The sequence below is a fragment of the Bombus pascuorum genome, chromosome 6 (genome assembly GCF_905332965.1).
Source record: "Bombus pascuorum chromosome 6, iyBomPasc1.1, whole genome shotgun sequence".
Taxonomy (NCBI): Eukaryota; Metazoa; Arthropoda; class Insecta; order Hymenoptera; family Apidae; genus Bombus; species Bombus pascuorum.
In genome coordinates, this window is record NC_083493.1 from 7,258,721 (window position 1) to 7,274,453 (window position 15,733).

The 15,733-nt window shown below is 31.1% G+C and overlaps 7 protein-coding genes across 7 annotated transcripts; 5 read left to right on the top strand and 2 right to left on the bottom strand.

Annotated features, from left to right (window-relative positions):
- Positions 1–357: 357 nt before the first annotated feature.
- LOC132907857 (uncharacterized) lies at positions 358–1,898 on the top strand. Its single transcript, XM_060961298.1, has 2 exons — positions 358–1,618; positions 1,679–1,898. Exons 1-2 carry the CDS (start codon positions 1,343–1,345, stop codon positions 1,838–1,840), a joined length of 438 nt encoding a protein of 145 aa, XP_060817281.1. The 5' UTR covers positions 358–1,342; the 3' UTR covers positions 1,841–1,898.
- A 609-nt stretch (positions 1,899–2,507) lies between these two features.
- Positions 2,508–4,867, top strand: LOC132907970 (uncharacterized). The gene is made up of 3 exons (XM_060961427.1): positions 2,508–3,191; positions 3,539–3,865; positions 4,335–4,867. Exons 1-3 carry the CDS (start codon positions 2,976–2,978, stop codon positions 4,734–4,736), a joined length of 945 nt encoding a protein of 314 aa, XP_060817410.1. The 5' UTR covers positions 2,508–2,975; the 3' UTR covers positions 4,737–4,867.
- A 438-nt stretch (positions 4,868–5,305) lies between these two features.
- Positions 5,306–6,939, top strand: LOC132907969 (uncharacterized). Its single transcript, XM_060961426.1, has 4 exons — positions 5,306–5,770; positions 5,961–6,118; positions 6,179–6,355; positions 6,724–6,939. Exons 1-4 carry the CDS (start codon positions 5,586–5,588, stop codon positions 6,879–6,881), a joined length of 678 nt encoding a protein of 225 aa, XP_060817409.1. The 5' UTR covers positions 5,306–5,585; the 3' UTR covers positions 6,882–6,939.
- A 271-nt stretch (positions 6,940–7,210) lies between these two features.
- Positions 7,211–10,024, top strand: LOC132907932 (uncharacterized). Its single transcript, XM_060961387.1, has 5 exons — positions 7,211–7,287; positions 7,371–7,534; positions 7,606–7,746; positions 9,399–9,572; positions 9,691–10,024. Exons 1-5 carry the CDS (start codon positions 7,211–7,213, stop codon positions 9,840–9,842), a joined length of 708 nt encoding a protein of 235 aa, XP_060817370.1. The 3' UTR covers positions 9,843–10,024.
- Positions 9,914–11,695, bottom strand: LOC132907804 (peroxisomal membrane protein 11B). Its single transcript, XM_060961210.1, has 3 exons — positions 11,342–11,695; positions 10,904–11,019; positions 9,914–10,829 (listed from the first exon to the last, which is right to left on the bottom strand). Exons 1-3 carry the CDS (start codon positions 11,395–11,397, stop codon positions 10,303–10,305), a joined length of 699 nt encoding a protein of 232 aa, XP_060817193.1. The 5' UTR covers positions 11,398–11,695; the 3' UTR covers positions 9,914–10,302.
- Positions 11,696–11,927: 232 nt separating this feature from the next.
- On the bottom strand, positions 11,928–13,623 carry LOC132907807 (ADP-ribosylation factor-like protein 6-interacting protein 1). Its single transcript, XM_060961214.1, has 5 exons — positions 13,484–13,623; positions 13,179–13,312; positions 12,595–12,832; positions 12,394–12,478; positions 11,928–12,304 (listed from the first exon to the last, which is right to left on the bottom strand). The coding sequence occupies exons 1-5, from the start codon at positions 13,508–13,510 to the stop codon at positions 12,201–12,203; spliced, it is 588 nt and encodes a 195-aa protein (XP_060817197.1). The 5' UTR covers positions 13,511–13,623; the 3' UTR covers positions 11,928–12,200.
- A 183-nt stretch (positions 13,624–13,806) lies between these two features.
- LOC132907805 (ubiquitin-conjugating enzyme E2 S) lies at positions 13,807–15,663 on the top strand. Its single transcript, XM_060961211.1, has 5 exons — positions 13,807–13,946; positions 14,094–14,241; positions 14,693–14,883; positions 14,964–15,092; positions 15,176–15,663. The coding sequence occupies exons 1-5, from the start codon at positions 13,929–13,931 to the stop codon at positions 15,326–15,328; spliced, it is 639 nt and encodes a 212-aa protein (XP_060817194.1). The 5' UTR covers positions 13,807–13,928; the 3' UTR covers positions 15,329–15,663.
- The last annotated feature ends 70 nt before the right edge of the window (positions 15,664–15,733 follow it).

Below are 15,733 nucleotides of genomic sequence, written 5' to 3' on the forward strand. Positions count from 1 at the left end.
GACGAAGAAGACAGCGCGGATTCCGGAAGCAGAGTGACCGAACTTTCGAATTGATGTATCTCTAAATAAAGCGAGCACGACTTTGGTTGTACCGTCGATTGAAGTCGGTAGCCTATGTCTAGAGCCTACATTGAACTATCTGTTGGTCTTGGAGCCGGGCCAATCGCGATAGAAAAGGTAGGGGTGAGAATAAGATTAATGCCGCGCAGCCGTCTCTAATGTACAAAATAATCGTAATTAAAGAGGAATTTTGTAAAAAGGAAAATATCAATATCAAGTATCTCACGTTGGAACGATATAAGAGAAAAGAAACGATAAGGAGAAGAAAGTTCTCTAATAGAGTCGTCTGTAAGATGAAAGAACATAGAAGAATATCTTTTTTCTTTTTTCGATGTGATTCAGTCAGACTGAAATATTGACCTGGAAAATGGATAACTTCTATTGAAAGTGGCACTACGCCAAACACAATAATCTTAAACGAACGGTGCCATGTTGTGTGGCATCTTTGTTTGCGATTGCACGTAAACGCGTGAACAGTATCGTAGTCTACGACTATTTATTGGGCAAAGTTTATTTGCACAGCGGACGTTGCAACTTAAAATCGCACGCGCCGACACCGTTCTCCAGACGGGAGTTGTACGACCGCTGTGGCCGTTTGTTTGAACTGGCAAAATTAGTGAACTTTCGGGTCGCTAACTGTTACGACGTTCGGAAACGATGAAAACGCCTGAATGTCGCCAATGGTTCCCCTTCACTGCCAGAACTTTGCTGCTTAACTGATCAAATTCTGTCAACTTTGTCCGTAAATTTTCCGCCGATTAACATCGACCAAGACACGTACCATAAAACTATGATGATTAAGATAAAACCATTAGTCAACGAAACACACACGCAGATACAAATGATGGAGTAACGTTTAATCATTCAGCGTTTCGATAATCTCTGAAAGAAATTCTAGTAAGCAAATATACACAAGATATGGGTTAATCATAGATATCGTGACTGAACGAAGATATAAGTGGAACCGAACATTGTCACGATGAAACAATTATTCTGTATCAATACTATCTATCTTTCTAATTGCTGATCATAAATTTCGGCAATTACCATTTGATTTTACCTTCGAAATTCGAACTAGTAAGGCAACGGATGATACTTTTTATGGAATGGCCTGATACAAAAAGATTCGACACGAAATTTAATTATAACACGCATGACTCACGAAATATATACCTTTCATCGAAATTAGGCTGATATGAAAAATGTGAGATATAAAAAGTCTATAATAAAACCATCAATTCAAAAATAAAATCACCGCTGGAAAATAAGAGGTGAACGCACTATGGCCCAATATCTTACGACGTATAAAAAGGATTACACGTGGCCTTCGACCAGGTACAAACGTAAGATAACTTCGCTAAGCGAGTATGCTTCTTGTAAATGCCATGATCGTCCACGAGAGATAAAGCCCCTTGTACGTTGCGGGGACGATTACGACTGGAGTCGCACGGGTCCCATGGGGCGGCTTCTGGACCCAAAGCTTTATCCTGCAAAAACGGGACCGCATCCGGAAACTGAAGCCACGAGATTCGATCAACCAGCCACGTACATGAGAAAGGTAAACCAATAATGGTGTAAATCGTCTTACAATTGTATTACGTCGAGACGGTCGTTTCAGTTGGAAGAGAAACATCCTAATCTCTATGGAGTTCTACAGAGTACTCCTATCGACGAAGTAATTAAACGCGTTGACGAAGATCGACTGAAGACAACATACCAGTTGGATTATTCTGACAAAGGTAAATTTTATGAAAATGCAACTAAGAATATACGCGTATAATTTCGGAGAACATAATTGTCGATCGAGATAAAAATGTAAAAACTCTGAGCCAGTTAAAGAATTTGTAAAATATCTTGTAATTTGAAAGTCACGTACCTACGCGTCTATACCTGGTACATTTTATTTTATTTGCTACCAACGCACTGTTCGTTACTTTCGGTATTATCGGAAAACAAATTTTCTGAACAATCGTTCGATATTACAACAGCCGCGCCAATAGCGGATATGGGGCCTCCCTGTGGTATCAGACAAGAAGAAGCAAAGGACATAGACTGTCGACCCTCTACTCGAGCTAAGCTATTGAAAGTATCTAGTCGAGATGATAGAGACAAAATAGGAAAGAGACGGTCGAAGAAAGTGGCCGGAGCTGAAGACGAATCGCAGGAAACGCGATTACTTCCATGGCGATCGGAATACCAAGATACTATCAATAAACTAGGTCAATCGATTCTAAAATATAACATTCATCAAAAACACGATAGTGCACCAGCTTGGGCGACAGCTGCCTTGTAGAAATTAATTGTATCGCTGTGTTCAATAAACGATATTCCATCCGGATCCAGTTCTCAAATACGTTTAACGTGATCGCCAGAAAATATTTGCGAAACAAAATTTATTTCCATTTTTTCACTGCTATTGTTAATACGTATAAAAGAGTGTTCTTATTTCAAAAAAATACGTAATGTCCCTTTCCTCATAGAAATAAATAATATTCAAATATTCGAAGACATTCAGAAATATCTAAAACCTTGAAGTTGCTCGAGGAACTCAGTCGGCCTGCTCGCAGTATGGAAGACAGACAAATTACGTAGAACTAGAAAATAATATAGTACATCAAATTCTGTGTAATAATGCACAAAAGCGCTATGCATCTGTCGACAACGTGTTTCGCAGAATAAATTAAAATAGCAACTTTCTCTTCGAATCGTGTACGCAACAAACTATCCAACGAGTAATCTCCCTCCTTTAATAACCTACATCTGCTGTAACTTACGAATTTTCTTTGAAACTAATATTATCGTAATTATTTTTCTTTATCATATATTTCTTTATTTTTATCTTCTTTATTTCTATCATATATTTTTTTTATTATATATATGTGTGTATTTATTTATTAATTTTACCGTCTAATATTATGTCACACTATAATCAAAGGTACCTTCAAAGCGAGATGGACAATCATCGGGAAACATCGTCGCATAGAGAAATGCACCATAATTTGCCACGATATAGTACTTCGAACACTTATCAAGAGATTTACAACAGTGAGCACGATATCCGATTACCAGAAGAGAGATCTTCCGTGGAAAGTATCTGCGAGATTGAGGAACCTGGCATTAATAAAAACAACGTATGATTAAACGGCGTTTATTTTAGCATCGTTGCGTATTTATAAATCGAATTATATGACGTAAGAACGCGAGACATTGTAAGTGCCAAAAATGAAATTTTTGGAATTGTACAAGCAAGTGGTTTTCCCTTCTGTTTATTTATGTAATTAAGTAGAAATTGAACACGAAATTGGATTTCTACCATTTCAGTGTTCTTGTTGTTCCTGCGTTAAGCATGGACCAACAATTTTTAGTCTGTTCGACCTATGAATCGAAAAGAAATTACGATTCATTTAAACGTGCGGTCGGAATTTTTATTCGAAGCTTTTGTCCCTTGCAATTTCACCAGGCGGATATTTTTTTATAGATATATAATCCATACCCAAATGAACCGGTTTACGGCAAAGTGCTGCCAAAGAGTAACCATGCCACGCTTCGTGAGAGATACCAACGATTCAACGATTACTCGGAGCTGAATATGCCAGAGGCGGTAACCGCGATGCAAAAATTACAAAGGCTGAAGGAGCTGCAGATGAAACGGGACATTAGCGAAAGATACTACTCGCAAGAAATCAAACGATTGATCGGCGAATATTATTTCGGCCCGAGAGCTGCCTCACCGTCCTCCAAGTTCACCACCGGAACGTTACAAAGTTCCAGTTTTCATCCATCTTCGGGAGGTCGGTTGAAAAACGTATGTAAAGTATCATCGAAAGACAAACTACTACTTAGATATAAAATATTTTATACGTATAACATTTTACATTATAAAACTTGTTGCTTGATAAGATGTCCAACTAAATTTTGATCTGTTAACTGAGTTGTTCCTTAGTTATAAACCTCTATAATTATGAAATTAGAAATGAAGAGTAAAGACAATTTGTTTTAATTCGTGAATTTTAGTATTTGTACATCTAAGTACGATATAATTTATTTTTAACAGAACATGAAACAACACGTATAAAGATAGAAAATTTCTAAATATGAAAATTACTATCTATATCTGAAAGGTTAATAAGTTAATAACGAAATAAAATTTCCACTGTAGTTAAAAGTATTTTTTAAATGTAGCGTTTAACAGAATGGAAATATTAAAATATATTTTAATTGTATTTAATTGATTAATATCTAATTGACCGTATTGTAATTGTCTGACAATTCAGAATCTCGAGCCATGTGGCACAATGACGACAATCACACGGTTGGATTGTGGGTGTATTCAGGAGACGACGAGGCCAATTTTTACGACGGCAAGGGGCCGCGTTCAAAGGAGGAAATGCAATCCATCTCAAGATGAGAAGCTTTTGAAGTTAACTTCGTTGAACCCCCAGGAACACTTGTTTTCATCGTTAGAGCAACCTAAGGATACGTATCGCGCGAAAATGAAGAAACGGTTTTCCCTAGACTCGCGAATATGCCCGAAGATCTCTCCTGCCGGTGATCAGGAGTTTGAGACGGAAAACGAGAAGAAAAACAAAGAACCAGAACAAAAAATATCCGAACATATTTCGAAAACAACGTCCCCTCAACGAAAATTTAGCGATACATCAGCGACTTCTTATTAAAATGCAAATTTATTTTCTACTTAAACGTACTGTATTTTGTGTATAATTAATAACGATATGTCGTCCTGATACGTACTTTTATTAGCGATGAAAATTGTCATATCAATTACTCTCGTTTCGAGCATCATGAAATTACCTGAAAGTATCTAATAAACGTGAACTCTTTGAACTGAATCGTTTGTATCAAATATCAGATTGGTAGAACACGAGTCGGTTTCGATAAATCACCAGTGAATTATACAAAGCTTATTACGTCTATAAACATTTGAAACGACTAAATCGACGAAATAATTCCCAAATTTCAAGATGAACGATTTAAGATTAACAACCGATTCCGTGATCGCGCACATTGGTATCACGTTTTTAAATGCTATATTACATTACGCGCTTTACAGAGCTGTCATTGCCACGATCATGCTGATCAAAGAAACGATACTTTGGCTGTTCCGGAAGGTGATGAAATTTCGTAATACTAGAACCGACGAATCGATTCAGTCCCCATTGCCATGTAACGTTTAGTCGCTGTTTTTTTTTCGCCAAGAAATTTCTGCCAAGACAAATTTTGCTCGAAATCCGTTGATTTCGATAAAAATGAAAATTAACCAGGTATGACGTAATTCAGAATCTTTTACAAAATATTTCCTTTAATTATAAATGTTTCTTTAAAAAGAATGTTAACCCCGAAGAATGAAAAATTGCTGTTTCTCAATTTTTTTCATTTTTGACGAGTTAATTGTATTTTCATACAGCGAAGAAATATCGTATATTTAAACGAATATTCTTTCAACAGAGACCCATGTAAATTCTGATTGTATGCTCTAACTCGCGATTAAATTACTGGTATACAAGATGACCACCGCGTTGGAAAATTTTATCACGATCACTCATCGTGATTTTAATTGGCCGTATCCTGTACCTCTTATTACGAAACCGGCACAACCACCGAAGAGTACGGGAATTCGATTATACACCCCCAGAATCGATCCTGAGGATTGTTCGTGCGACGAACATGGCCAACAGAATAATAAAGATAGGTAAAAGTAAAATAAAAATTGTCTCGAAAGAAGTAGAACGAAATACAAAGTAATTTGAACAATATGAATATTCTACACGCTGTATAATCCTTCGTTAAATTAAAAACCAAATTTATATCACAACTTTCAATGTCGTTATCCTTGGAGAAGGAATGGCAATTTAAAATAATACTTTTAAAAATGCATCCAGATACAAATACCTGGCTGACAAGGAACGACAATTTCTGGACCAACTGAAGAAAGTGAACCGTGAAATGACGAATCTCACGAAGGCTATGCTAGACTCTAACTGCGAGCCAATGGACGAGACGATGAAGAGTATTTATAAAACGGATTACGCGAAGAGAGGTATGGAACGGCATTGAAGAAACGTGATATCGTGCAAATAACTCGTTCGAATGAATTCAGGATTGCCTATCAAAGTGTACAGACAGCTACAGGCTGCGGTCGATTCATCGTACTGTTCACCTTTTCCGGCGGAAGTTACGAAAATAAAGGAGGGTTACAGAGATCCAACGAGATTTCGATACACTGCCATCGAAAGACCGCATATTCAGCCAGCCAAAACGATTAATTTTTTCCAAGGTATGAAATATTTCCGAATGTCCCCGTTTGTTTTAAATCTCCAAACATTGTAGATGAAACATATATTATTAAAGGAGAAATGCTATATTTTGATCTAAAAAAAAAAAATATTTAATATTTTTGGCGTGAATATTAAATATCACCAACTAAATGTATGCGTGTATATTATATTATTGACCAATAACTGTTATGACAAAAAATGATACTTCGTTTTGACAGACGTTCTTCATCAACGTCTTAAAAAAAAAATACAATTTTTATGGAGGAAAGATATTTCGTAGAATGTTTTTAGGTTCCTGATCACGAATGTTTCTATGATAACAAAAGTTAAACGATGAGAATTTAATATTACGAAAATTCATTTGTAGTTCCAGAATCTTTCTCTATGTGGGAGACACCTTTCACCGGTCGCTCGGAATACATGGATACTATCAGCAAGATGGGTCTCAGTAACATAAAAAATCGACAACAATATCTGGAACCACTACCTTCGTCAAGAAGAAGATTTGGGGATTGTAAATTATAAATTCGAATGATAAAAATTTCTCTCATCGACCAGACACTACCGATTTCTAAAATATTTTATTGTACAAATTTTATTTTGATTATTGTACAAATATTGAATCATATGAAAGCAATTGTTAATTATTCACTCACATTCTTGTGTTTGTAATGTATAAAAAAAGATACGAATTCCTTAAATTTCCCAAAAAATTCACCATAAAAAAAAAAACATATGATTACTACCATTTATTTATTATTATAACCAATTAAGTTCAAACCGACGGAATCATATGCGTATAACCTAACTTTTCGTATCTCGCGTTTTTCTTTTTATTTGTTTAACACTTCATAATGGCAAACTTATGTGAATTTTTTTCTACGGAATATAGTCGCAACTTTAGGAAGAAAAAGATACAACCAGCTAAGATGTAAGAAAGAAAGATGTATATTATCGAAATTATAAACAGATCGACAAATTTTATCTAGGAACACGGATTATATATATTTTCAGAATATATCACAAAGATTATTTTACGGATCGTATAGAAGAAGGAGAAATCGATCCTCGTACAGCATCGATTCCTACACAATTGGACGAAGCTGCTGAACAATTAGTTGATAAACATATCCTCGATAGACTGCAATCTGTTTATCAAGTCACCTATAGACATCCTAGTAAGCTAATAATGTATAGAAATGGCATAAATAGTTGATTTCTTTAAAAATTAGTATATGATGAAGTATAGAGGCTCCGCGCGATACAAGAGAAGTTGGGGAAGAGATCAAAGAAAAGGATCTGCAAAGTGAATTAGTAGCGTATATTCATGATTTATATTTCAATCCCCAAGATGAAAAAGTTCTTGCACCTCCAGTGACGGCAAAAAGAAGTGAGTACAAAGATTTTTAAATATAACTTCAACTTTAATTACTAAAATACATCTAAATATATTTAAATATATATAGTGCTTGGCTATATAAGACCAAAACTATTGCACGGAGATCTTTCGATATACCAAGATACTGTCAGTCGTACAGGTGCGACAATAATTATAGGAGAACACGAGAAGAAAAAGGCAAGAACTTCTAAAAATGTAAAAATACCGAAAGATCCTTGTGCGGATCTTGATTATAAAAAATAAATAATTTAATTTTTCTACCTTTCTTTATATTTATATTAAATTTGTTGTAAATTTACTACATACGCAACGTACACAGTGAAAATAGGCCTCTTACTGCTTTCATAAGTGACACAATTATTTGGAAACTTTTACATTGCACAAATAACTATAGAAAACACTTATCTATCGTTTGGTAATTAAAAGATATGTGAGGTCATCGTTTACGCAATGTTACATATATGTAGGTATAGCATAAAAACTTACAAATGTAAAAAGTAATCGAATTCTTGTACCTCGATTTCTCTTCACTTGTCGAATATGAAACATCACAGAGGAATTTTTACGCAACCGGAACACGCAGATGAAGTATATATAAATTATATTCTTTGCGAATATATAAATAATATTATCCACAATAATTTTTAAATAAACTAAATGCGATTGTAAAGTCTTCACTAAAGTCAGAGAAAATATTGCAGTAAAATTGGCAAACATCATTTCCACGTAACCTCAATAGATGGCGCAACGATTTATCAAGGAGTGACACTCATTTAATAGTTTTAAGTTTGGTTACATGAATTTCACCAATCATTCAGTACATATATCATATTTACAAATGTTTAGAGTGTAATCCAACTTAGAAAAAAGAGTTCAACAAAATACTTCTGAAACTTCATTAATACAATAATTGTAAAAAATATTGTTATTAATTACCAATAGCTTATTTTGTACAATTTGAAATATCAAGACGGGTATCTGCACAAGCAAACTAAGTTTCCTTAAGACATGACATGATATAGTCAACTAGTGCACTACGTAGTAGATAATTACAAGAACTTAAAAATGCCGCGAAGTGTTATAGTACATTTAATAATAAGCGTTTTTGGTATAATTTTTGCTATATCAGCATTTATTGTACTCTTTGTTGTGTATAGGAATTTCGACGTTGGATTTTGGTCTATCTTATCAGGTTAGCATCACACATTACATGATGAACATATTATATAAATTATCTAACTTTGCAACCGTAAATATGGTTTAAAATTAATAGCAAACGATTTAAAAGTTCACCAGACAAATATTTTACAAATATTTTAATAACAAACGATATTCTTCATTTATTACATACAAAATAAAAATTACTTCTTTATTGCTGTGCATATTTATCTTCTAATAGTTATGGTTTTAATTATGGAACTTTGTTTTTTTTATTCAATAATTGGGCAATATTTTTCGTAATATTTGTAGGAATATTACCTTTTGCTCATTTTTTAAACATATCACAAATAGTAGAAATTATTACTTAAGAAATTTCATATTGTACATAATAGTTATTCATATAATAAAAGATATTTTTATATAATAAATTTAACACAAAATTAATATAAATAAAATCTTGCTTTACTTCACATATCACATAGGTATGTTAGCTGCTGTTTGTTTTCATCTGCATTGGCTTAAAGGAAAAGAAAGTTTAGAAAGATGGCATACCAAATCTACGTTGAAAAGTTTAAATGTTGTTGGTTTTGTAAGTGCTGTAGCAGGAATTACTGCACTAATTTGGTATCTCTTCCTCACATTTTATTACAAGATCCGTATGTATATTATTTAATCTCCAGTTAAAATAGAGTTTTATATATATATATATATATATATATATATAAAATATAGCAAAGTAAATGTAAACACATACACATATTTCTGATATTTTAGCTATTGTACCCATTGGGGAAAGTACAACGATATCAGCTATTTGGTCTATGATTTGTGGAAAGTGGGGAATTTTCTTGATGTACTATTCTCACAAATATGAATTAATTATCGCAATAAACTCTCCAGCCATATTAATAGAAGATAATGCTTGAGAATTTTTTATACAAATGAATATAACAATTTTTATATAGAGTATTTTTATTGAATGTATTTATAAGAAATGTTTTGTTTGCAAATATAAATTTATTTATGATAACATGACATAGAGATAAGTTACATTGTAAATATTATGTAAATATATTTACTGAAATATAATTTTATGATATAAAACAGATTTTTCAATTTTATATATAGTATTTTATATTACTTTCAGGATACTTTATTTAAAAATTTACAAAAAATTGGTCACAAAATAGTTATTTAAGTATCACAGTGTAGTAACATATAGTTTTTTTAGATACATAGTAAAAATATATACATCAAAAATGTATAAAAGTCATGAAAATCCATAAAAAAAATATTAATTTAATTTTAATAATATACTTCCTTTAATTTGAATAGATGCTTTGTAATCATATTCATGTACATAAAAAATAATTATTTCAATTAATTCTAAGTTGGTGTTAATTTATACAGAGGATAAGTTAATGTATACAGACTTACAATTGAAGATACCACACCAAGTACACCAATTGTTCCAGGGGTAAATTTAGTAAAACCTAGTGCTGTTAGAGGAATACACAAGTCACATCCATTTTTAATTGTATCCATTACAACATCTTTGTGATTCCTTAAATAATAGAGTAATTTATATTGTTTCCATAAATGATGTGAGAACTCTGATGTCCTCATTAATACACTCTCTTTTTCATGTTCAAAAATTTTTATGATTTCATAAATATCTCTTATTAGGTTCATTATAATACCCATTAACCAGTACTTATTAGATATTTTGCTCCATTTTTCAATATTAACCCTATATAATCCCACACGGCCGACCCAAATTATATGATCTGTTAATAAGAATAGAGCATTGGCAATTTTTGATAATGTCAAAGTGGCTCTTATAGTTAGATCTGGATATTTCATCATTTTTAAAGCAGAATATAAACTGTCCAAACATCTCCCTAGACGTAACACTATAAAGAAAATGAGAATAAACTGTTATTATCGATAGTAGTTGTATTAAAATTATAAATATTGCTTTAAATACATTTTCTAAAGGAACTAAATGTATATTCTAAACTTCTTAAGACTTCTGCAGAATGTTGTGTACTACGAATATTCTGACCATAATACCAATAAGCTCTGCTTCCATATTGTAGCAATCTGTAAAAGTATTATTAAAAAGTAATTATACAATGTTAATATTATCTATTTACTTTTACTTGTAATAAATTTGTTAAATAAAATTGATATATTCTTTTATGTAGAAAATTAATATACAGGTTTTTATGGAATTTTTAATAATATGCATTTTTGAATATATTATGAGAAAAATAGTAGCATTAATAAAATTTAGGTTATGTAAAACATACAATTAAATTTATATCAATTAAAAATAATTTAAATCATATAATAAATTTATATTAATTAAATCAATTATTCTTAATGCGGTTAAATATGTTTAAGAAGTAAACAGACTATATACCTGATAATTCTGTCTCTGCCTATTGTTTGCTCATTTAGCTTTATTACTATATCCATAATGTTTTCAGGTAATATAAAGAGCGATATATTTTAAACACAACAATTGCAATAAATTTTTATATAAAAGTAATTTATGAGAGTTTCATCATAGTAACGTTTATTTGTAAGCACATATAAACAATTAATATAAACTATCAATATTCATATTGAATAGCTTAATCTAAACGAATTGATACGTGAAATACCGTTTACTAATGATTATCAAAGAATCCATATTGACGATTATTTGCAACATAATGACGCAAAGCATTTCTTGCTTTAGTCGCAATATTCATCTCGTAATATACATAAATTATACATAAATTGTAGTATTAAATGAGCAACTTCCACTTCGAAAAATTAGGTATATATAATATACTTATTTATACCACTAGCGCCATCGGATATTTAATTTAACTAACCCGCCATTTTCAAACATTTTAAATTTGATGTTCATAAAAGTACAAAATTAACGCTAATATTTAATCCAATCTCATTAACGGAAATCTCATTACTTAAGTAAATACTTTTGTGGAAATAAAGTCTGATGAAAGATGAAATAATTTTATTGTTATCGATGAATGAAGAATAATGTGGAAGTATATTTATATTATAAAAGTGCGTGTAAAACGAATTATGCAATCTTAAATATCACATAAAACGATGAAAAGAGATGAAGACACAATTTATATTACAGTACTTGTACGTTTAAAAAGCTGAAAAGCTAGTTATCCCTAATTATGAATTAATAAATTACGAATTAATTTATTGTAGTTAAAGTCTCACAGAGAATAAAGAGGAAAACACATACAAAATGATGATTATGATTGTTTTTCGTGAAATAGAAATTCGCACACATATGCTACACTAACTGACATCGCACGTCCCTTATGTCTGAATCCTGGTGTAAGTAAAAGGATACTCACTGTAACATTTCAGTAAAATAAAGTTTACATTAAAATACACTCATCTTGTATAATACAATATCAAACAAATTAATTAAAAAATTATTACCTGCAATATAAAATAGAAGTAAGTTATTAACTGTGCTTCCAATCCATATACAAAGAACAAGACAAAGTATTATGCCTGGATAATACTGTAGAAGATAAAAAATAGTTTAGAGCAATTCTTCTTGTAAATTCTGTACTTAATATTTGTTACATAAATATCTTCTAAACAAAGATTCCTTTTATCTAGGATAGCTTAACTCACCACATTGGGACGATCATTTCGTGTTTTTAACATCAATTTCCACAAACTTTGTAACTGTAAGATTATTACAGATAAATTTTGACATATCTCATTTAACTTTTTCTCTTTCTGACCTGTCCATTTGTTGACAGGACTCAACAATGATAACACAACTGGTACAAGATAATCAATCAAAGCCAATATAAGAAGAGTTACAGATACTATTGTAAGTATAGCAGGTTCCAACATCCATATTAGACTACAAGCAAATTTTTATGAACATTGTAAAATATATATTAACATATAATTATTTACAAATATGTAACATATAAAAATAATCAACGACTGATATAATAATATAGTATACATTAATATTTTATTCTAAAGTCAATGTTAGGAAACAATATTAATTTTCATTATTTTATACATAACATTATCAAAAATTCATAAAAGAAAATGAAAAATTTTTTAAACTGAGGGCTATAAAATAAAATGAGAAATAAGGAAAAAATGCATTTCTTTTATAGTATTAAAAAATAACACATAAAACAAATAACTTACAACAAAAAATATGTATGGTTATATATTTTAATATTTCCACTCACAAAAATATTATGGTTGTAATTCCAAATATAAGACCAGGGTACCAGGACCGTTCCCATAATAGAATGGAATTCAATGGAAGTATTACTTCACGCCAACATTCCATTCTACGTTTTAATTGTTTCATATGCTTTTCCTGCAATGAGATTATATTGTTTGAGGACAAAAATGAGTGTCACTGTCATTGATTTTTCTACCATTGTAAGACTACATGGTATAATACAAAAATTCGACATTGATTAAATATTCAATAAAACGCATTGATCATATGTTAAATATTTAATCTTTATAAGATGTGAAGTCTTACCCTTTCTATTGCTGCACTATCAGCCATCCTGGCTACTAAATAAAGTATTCAAATTCGCTGTGAAGAAACAGTATAATACGACAAAGACTTGAAACTACGTCGAAGTTATAGTACAATGTAACTACAATTTATTCACATCATCCAGGTTTATATTCCGTTTCATTCAAACATTTCTTTATTCTTTAATTTGATTATCGTGATGTGTCCTCGGTAAAAGTCAGAGACGCCGGATACTTTTTGCTTGAAAACACACGAAATGACGAAGAATCGACTTCTAGTTTCGAGATTATTGTAACTCGCACGCGATTGGCTATCAGTTCAAAATGTTGGTTATTGCAGGCGATACTGTGCTGATGTTGTGACGTTAAAGATTTTCTAACAGTATACTTCAAACTATCGCGTCCTAAACGCGTTTAATTGAAACTTTATTCAAAATTTGCTAAATATGGCTGCTGTGAGTTCTGTAAGTACTCGATGATACGTATTAATTTCTGTCTGCGAACTTTAACAGCGGTGCTTCTTGTTTATGTCCTGGTTAAGGGGACAAGTTTCTCTTAATATATCTTTGTTCTCAAATAAATAAATCACCTATCACCGTCTATTATTTCAGATATCAAATGTCGAAAACTTATCTCCACAAATTATTCGACGTGTAGCTAAAGAAATGAGTGAATTAGCTGAACAACCACCCGAGGGTATTCGAGTTGTTTTAAATGAAGAAGATGTTACTGACATTCAAGCTATTATAGAAGGACCCTGTAAGATTAAAGTTCATTTAATTACTCCTCTTGCAAAATTTCAATGAAGTATTATGTACTATATAAAAAATCGCACAATTATTGAAGTATAACCTATCCAAACGTCAGATTTACATGCACACCTAAATACATTTATGTATGTATATATACATACATATATATAGATATACATATAAGTTTATTTCTATCAATTATAAGAGAGAATATTATTTGCCTAATCAACTTGATAGATCAACAGAAATAATATTAATGAAAACCTATATATTCTATAACATAACTTTTAATATTCACATCTATTTAGATATAATTTAATGTCATTGAAAGTTTTTATTTAACATTACTTATTTCACAAATTTATATATATGTATGATGTTTGTTTCATTAAAATTTATGGAGGTTTGTGTATATTATAATGTTCATAAGTTAAAAATATAAATTTTCCTAATATTAGCGGGAACGCCATATGCTGGCGGTTTCTTCAGAGTAAAATTAGCTCTTGGCAAAGATTTTCCTCAAGGACCACCAAAGGCATTTTTCCTTACAAAAATTTTTCATCCAAATGTTGCAAAAAATGGAGAAATTTGTGTCAATACCTTAAAAAAGGATTGGAAATCAGATCTCGGAATTAAACATATATTACTAGTAAGCTATTAATTGGTATAACTGATACAAGAGATATTTAATGGATTTATTGAATTAACATATCTATTTTATATTTGCAGACTGTAAAATGTCTCTTAATAGTGCCAAATGCAGAATCTGCTTTAAATGAAGAAGCTGGTAAATTATTATTAGAAAGGTATGACGATTATTCTGAACGAGCAAAAATGATGACAGAAATACATGCACAGGTAAACCTCTTGTCATATACATATATTAAAATTGAGTTTCGCATACATAATAATAACTAATGAAAAATACGTTTATGTTTTAGGGAGGTGGGAAAGGCAGCAAAGCAGGTCTGGATAGTTGCACATCCTCTGAAGTCGGAGGACCCCTCCCAAAAAAGCATGCAGGAGATAAAAAACTATCAGCAGAAAAGAAAAAGATATTGAAAGACAAGAAGAGGACACTCAAAAGATTATAAAAAAATCAACATAATTTATCTATCTTTTATAATTTAAAACACTGGTGTGGTAACATTGCCTCATATTGTACACAATTATTGCATAGTAAAAATTTATTATCTAAACTCGACTGATCTTATTATTAAGTATTTAGAAAATTAATAATTCTAGAAGCATTAAAAATGACTTCCTAAGATACAAACAAGTACAACTTTGTAGTGATCTACTTTACAATCAGGAGTGGAAAATAATATAGTCCACTCTGTGGTATCTATTAGCGAATATTTTTACATATGTACAAAATGATACCTCATGTGACTATTTAAATTAAATAAAAAATGTTCTTCAAATAAAAGTTTTGTTTCTACTTTAATATTTGTAATTATGTACTAATTTTGTATACTTTTTAAATGAAATTATTCCTG

What these genes read in the sequence shown, in the direction of transcription:
- LOC132907857 (XM_060961298.1), top strand. Translation starts at nt 1,343, where the DNA reads ATGGCCCAATATCTTACGACGTATAAAAAGGATTACACGTGGCCTTCG. An exon ending in CAGCCACGTACATGAGAAAG is followed by an intron (nt 1,619 to 1,678) that starts GTAAACCAATAA and finishes CGGTCGTTTCAG; the next exon opens with TTGGAAGAGAAACATCCTAA.
- LOC132907970 (XM_060961427.1), top strand. Translation starts at nt 2,976, where the DNA reads ATGTCACACTATAATCAAAGGTACCTTCAAAGCGAGATGGACAATCAT. An exon ending in CTGGCATTAATAAAAACAAC is followed by an intron (nt 3,192 to 3,538) that starts GTATGATTAAAC and finishes ATTTTTTTATAG; the next exon opens with ATATATAATCCATACCCAAA. An exon ending in CGGGAGGTCGGTTGAAAAAC is followed by an intron (nt 3,866 to 4,334) that starts GTATGTAAAGTA and finishes CTGACAATTCAG; the next exon opens with AATCTCGAGCCATGTGGCAC.
- LOC132907969 (XM_060961426.1), top strand. Translation starts at nt 5,586, where the DNA reads ATGACCACCGCGTTGGAAAATTTTATCACGATCACTCATCGTGATTTT. An exon ending in AACGGATTACGCGAAGAGAG is followed by an intron (nt 6,119 to 6,178) that starts GTATGGAACGGC and finishes GAATGAATTCAG; the next exon opens with GATTGCCTATCAAAGTGTAC. An exon ending in AACGATTAATTTTTTCCAAG is followed by an intron (nt 6,356 to 6,723) that starts GTATGAAATATT and finishes ATTCATTTGTAG; the next exon opens with TTCCAGAATCTTTCTCTATG.
- LOC132907932 (XM_060961387.1), top strand. Translation starts at nt 7,211, where the DNA reads ATGGCAAACTTATGTGAATTTTTTTCTACGGAATATAGTCGCAACTTT. An exon ending in TCCAGTGACGGCAAAAAGAA is followed by an intron (nt 7,747 to 9,398) that starts GTGAGTACAAAG and finishes CATATCACATAG; the next exon opens with GTATGTTAGCTGCTGTTTGT. An exon ending in CACATTTTATTACAAGATCC is followed by an intron (nt 9,573 to 9,690) that starts GTATGTATATTA and finishes CTGATATTTTAG; the next exon opens with CTATTGTACCCATTGGGGAA.
- LOC132907804 (XM_060961210.1), bottom strand. Translation starts at nt 11,397, where the DNA reads ATGGATATAGTAATAAAGCTAAATGAGCAAACAATAGGCAGAGACAGA. An exon ending in GGCAGAGACAGAATTATCAG is followed by an intron (nt 11,020 to 11,341) that starts GTATATAGTCTG and finishes ATACTTTTACAG; the next exon opens with ATTGCTACAATATGGAAGCA. An exon ending in ATTTAGTTCCTTTAGAAAAT is followed by an intron (nt 10,830 to 10,903) that starts GTATTTAAAGCA and finishes TTTTCTTTATAG; the next exon opens with TGTTACGTCTAGGGAGATGT.
- LOC132907807 (XM_060961214.1), bottom strand. Translation starts at nt 13,510, where the DNA reads ATGGCTGATAGTGCAGCAATAGAAAGG. An exon ending in ATAGTGCAGCAATAGAAAGG is followed by an intron (nt 13,313 to 13,483) that starts GTAAGACTTCAC and finishes ATCTCATTGCAG; the next exon opens with GAAAAGCATATGAAACAATT. An exon ending in ACTTCTATTTTATATTGCAG is followed by an intron (nt 12,305 to 12,393) that starts GTAATAATTTTT and finishes GAAATGTTACAG; the next exon opens with TGAGTATCCTTTTACTTACA.
- LOC132907805 (XM_060961211.1), top strand. An exon ending in GAATTAAACATATATTACTA is followed by an intron (nt 14,884 to 14,963) that starts GTAAGCTATTAA and finishes TTATATTTGCAG; the next exon opens with ACTGTAAAATGTCTCTTAAT. An exon ending in TGACAGAAATACATGCACAG is followed by an intron (nt 15,093 to 15,175) that starts GTAAACCTCTTG and finishes TTTATGTTTTAG; the next exon opens with GGAGGTGGGAAAGGCAGCAA.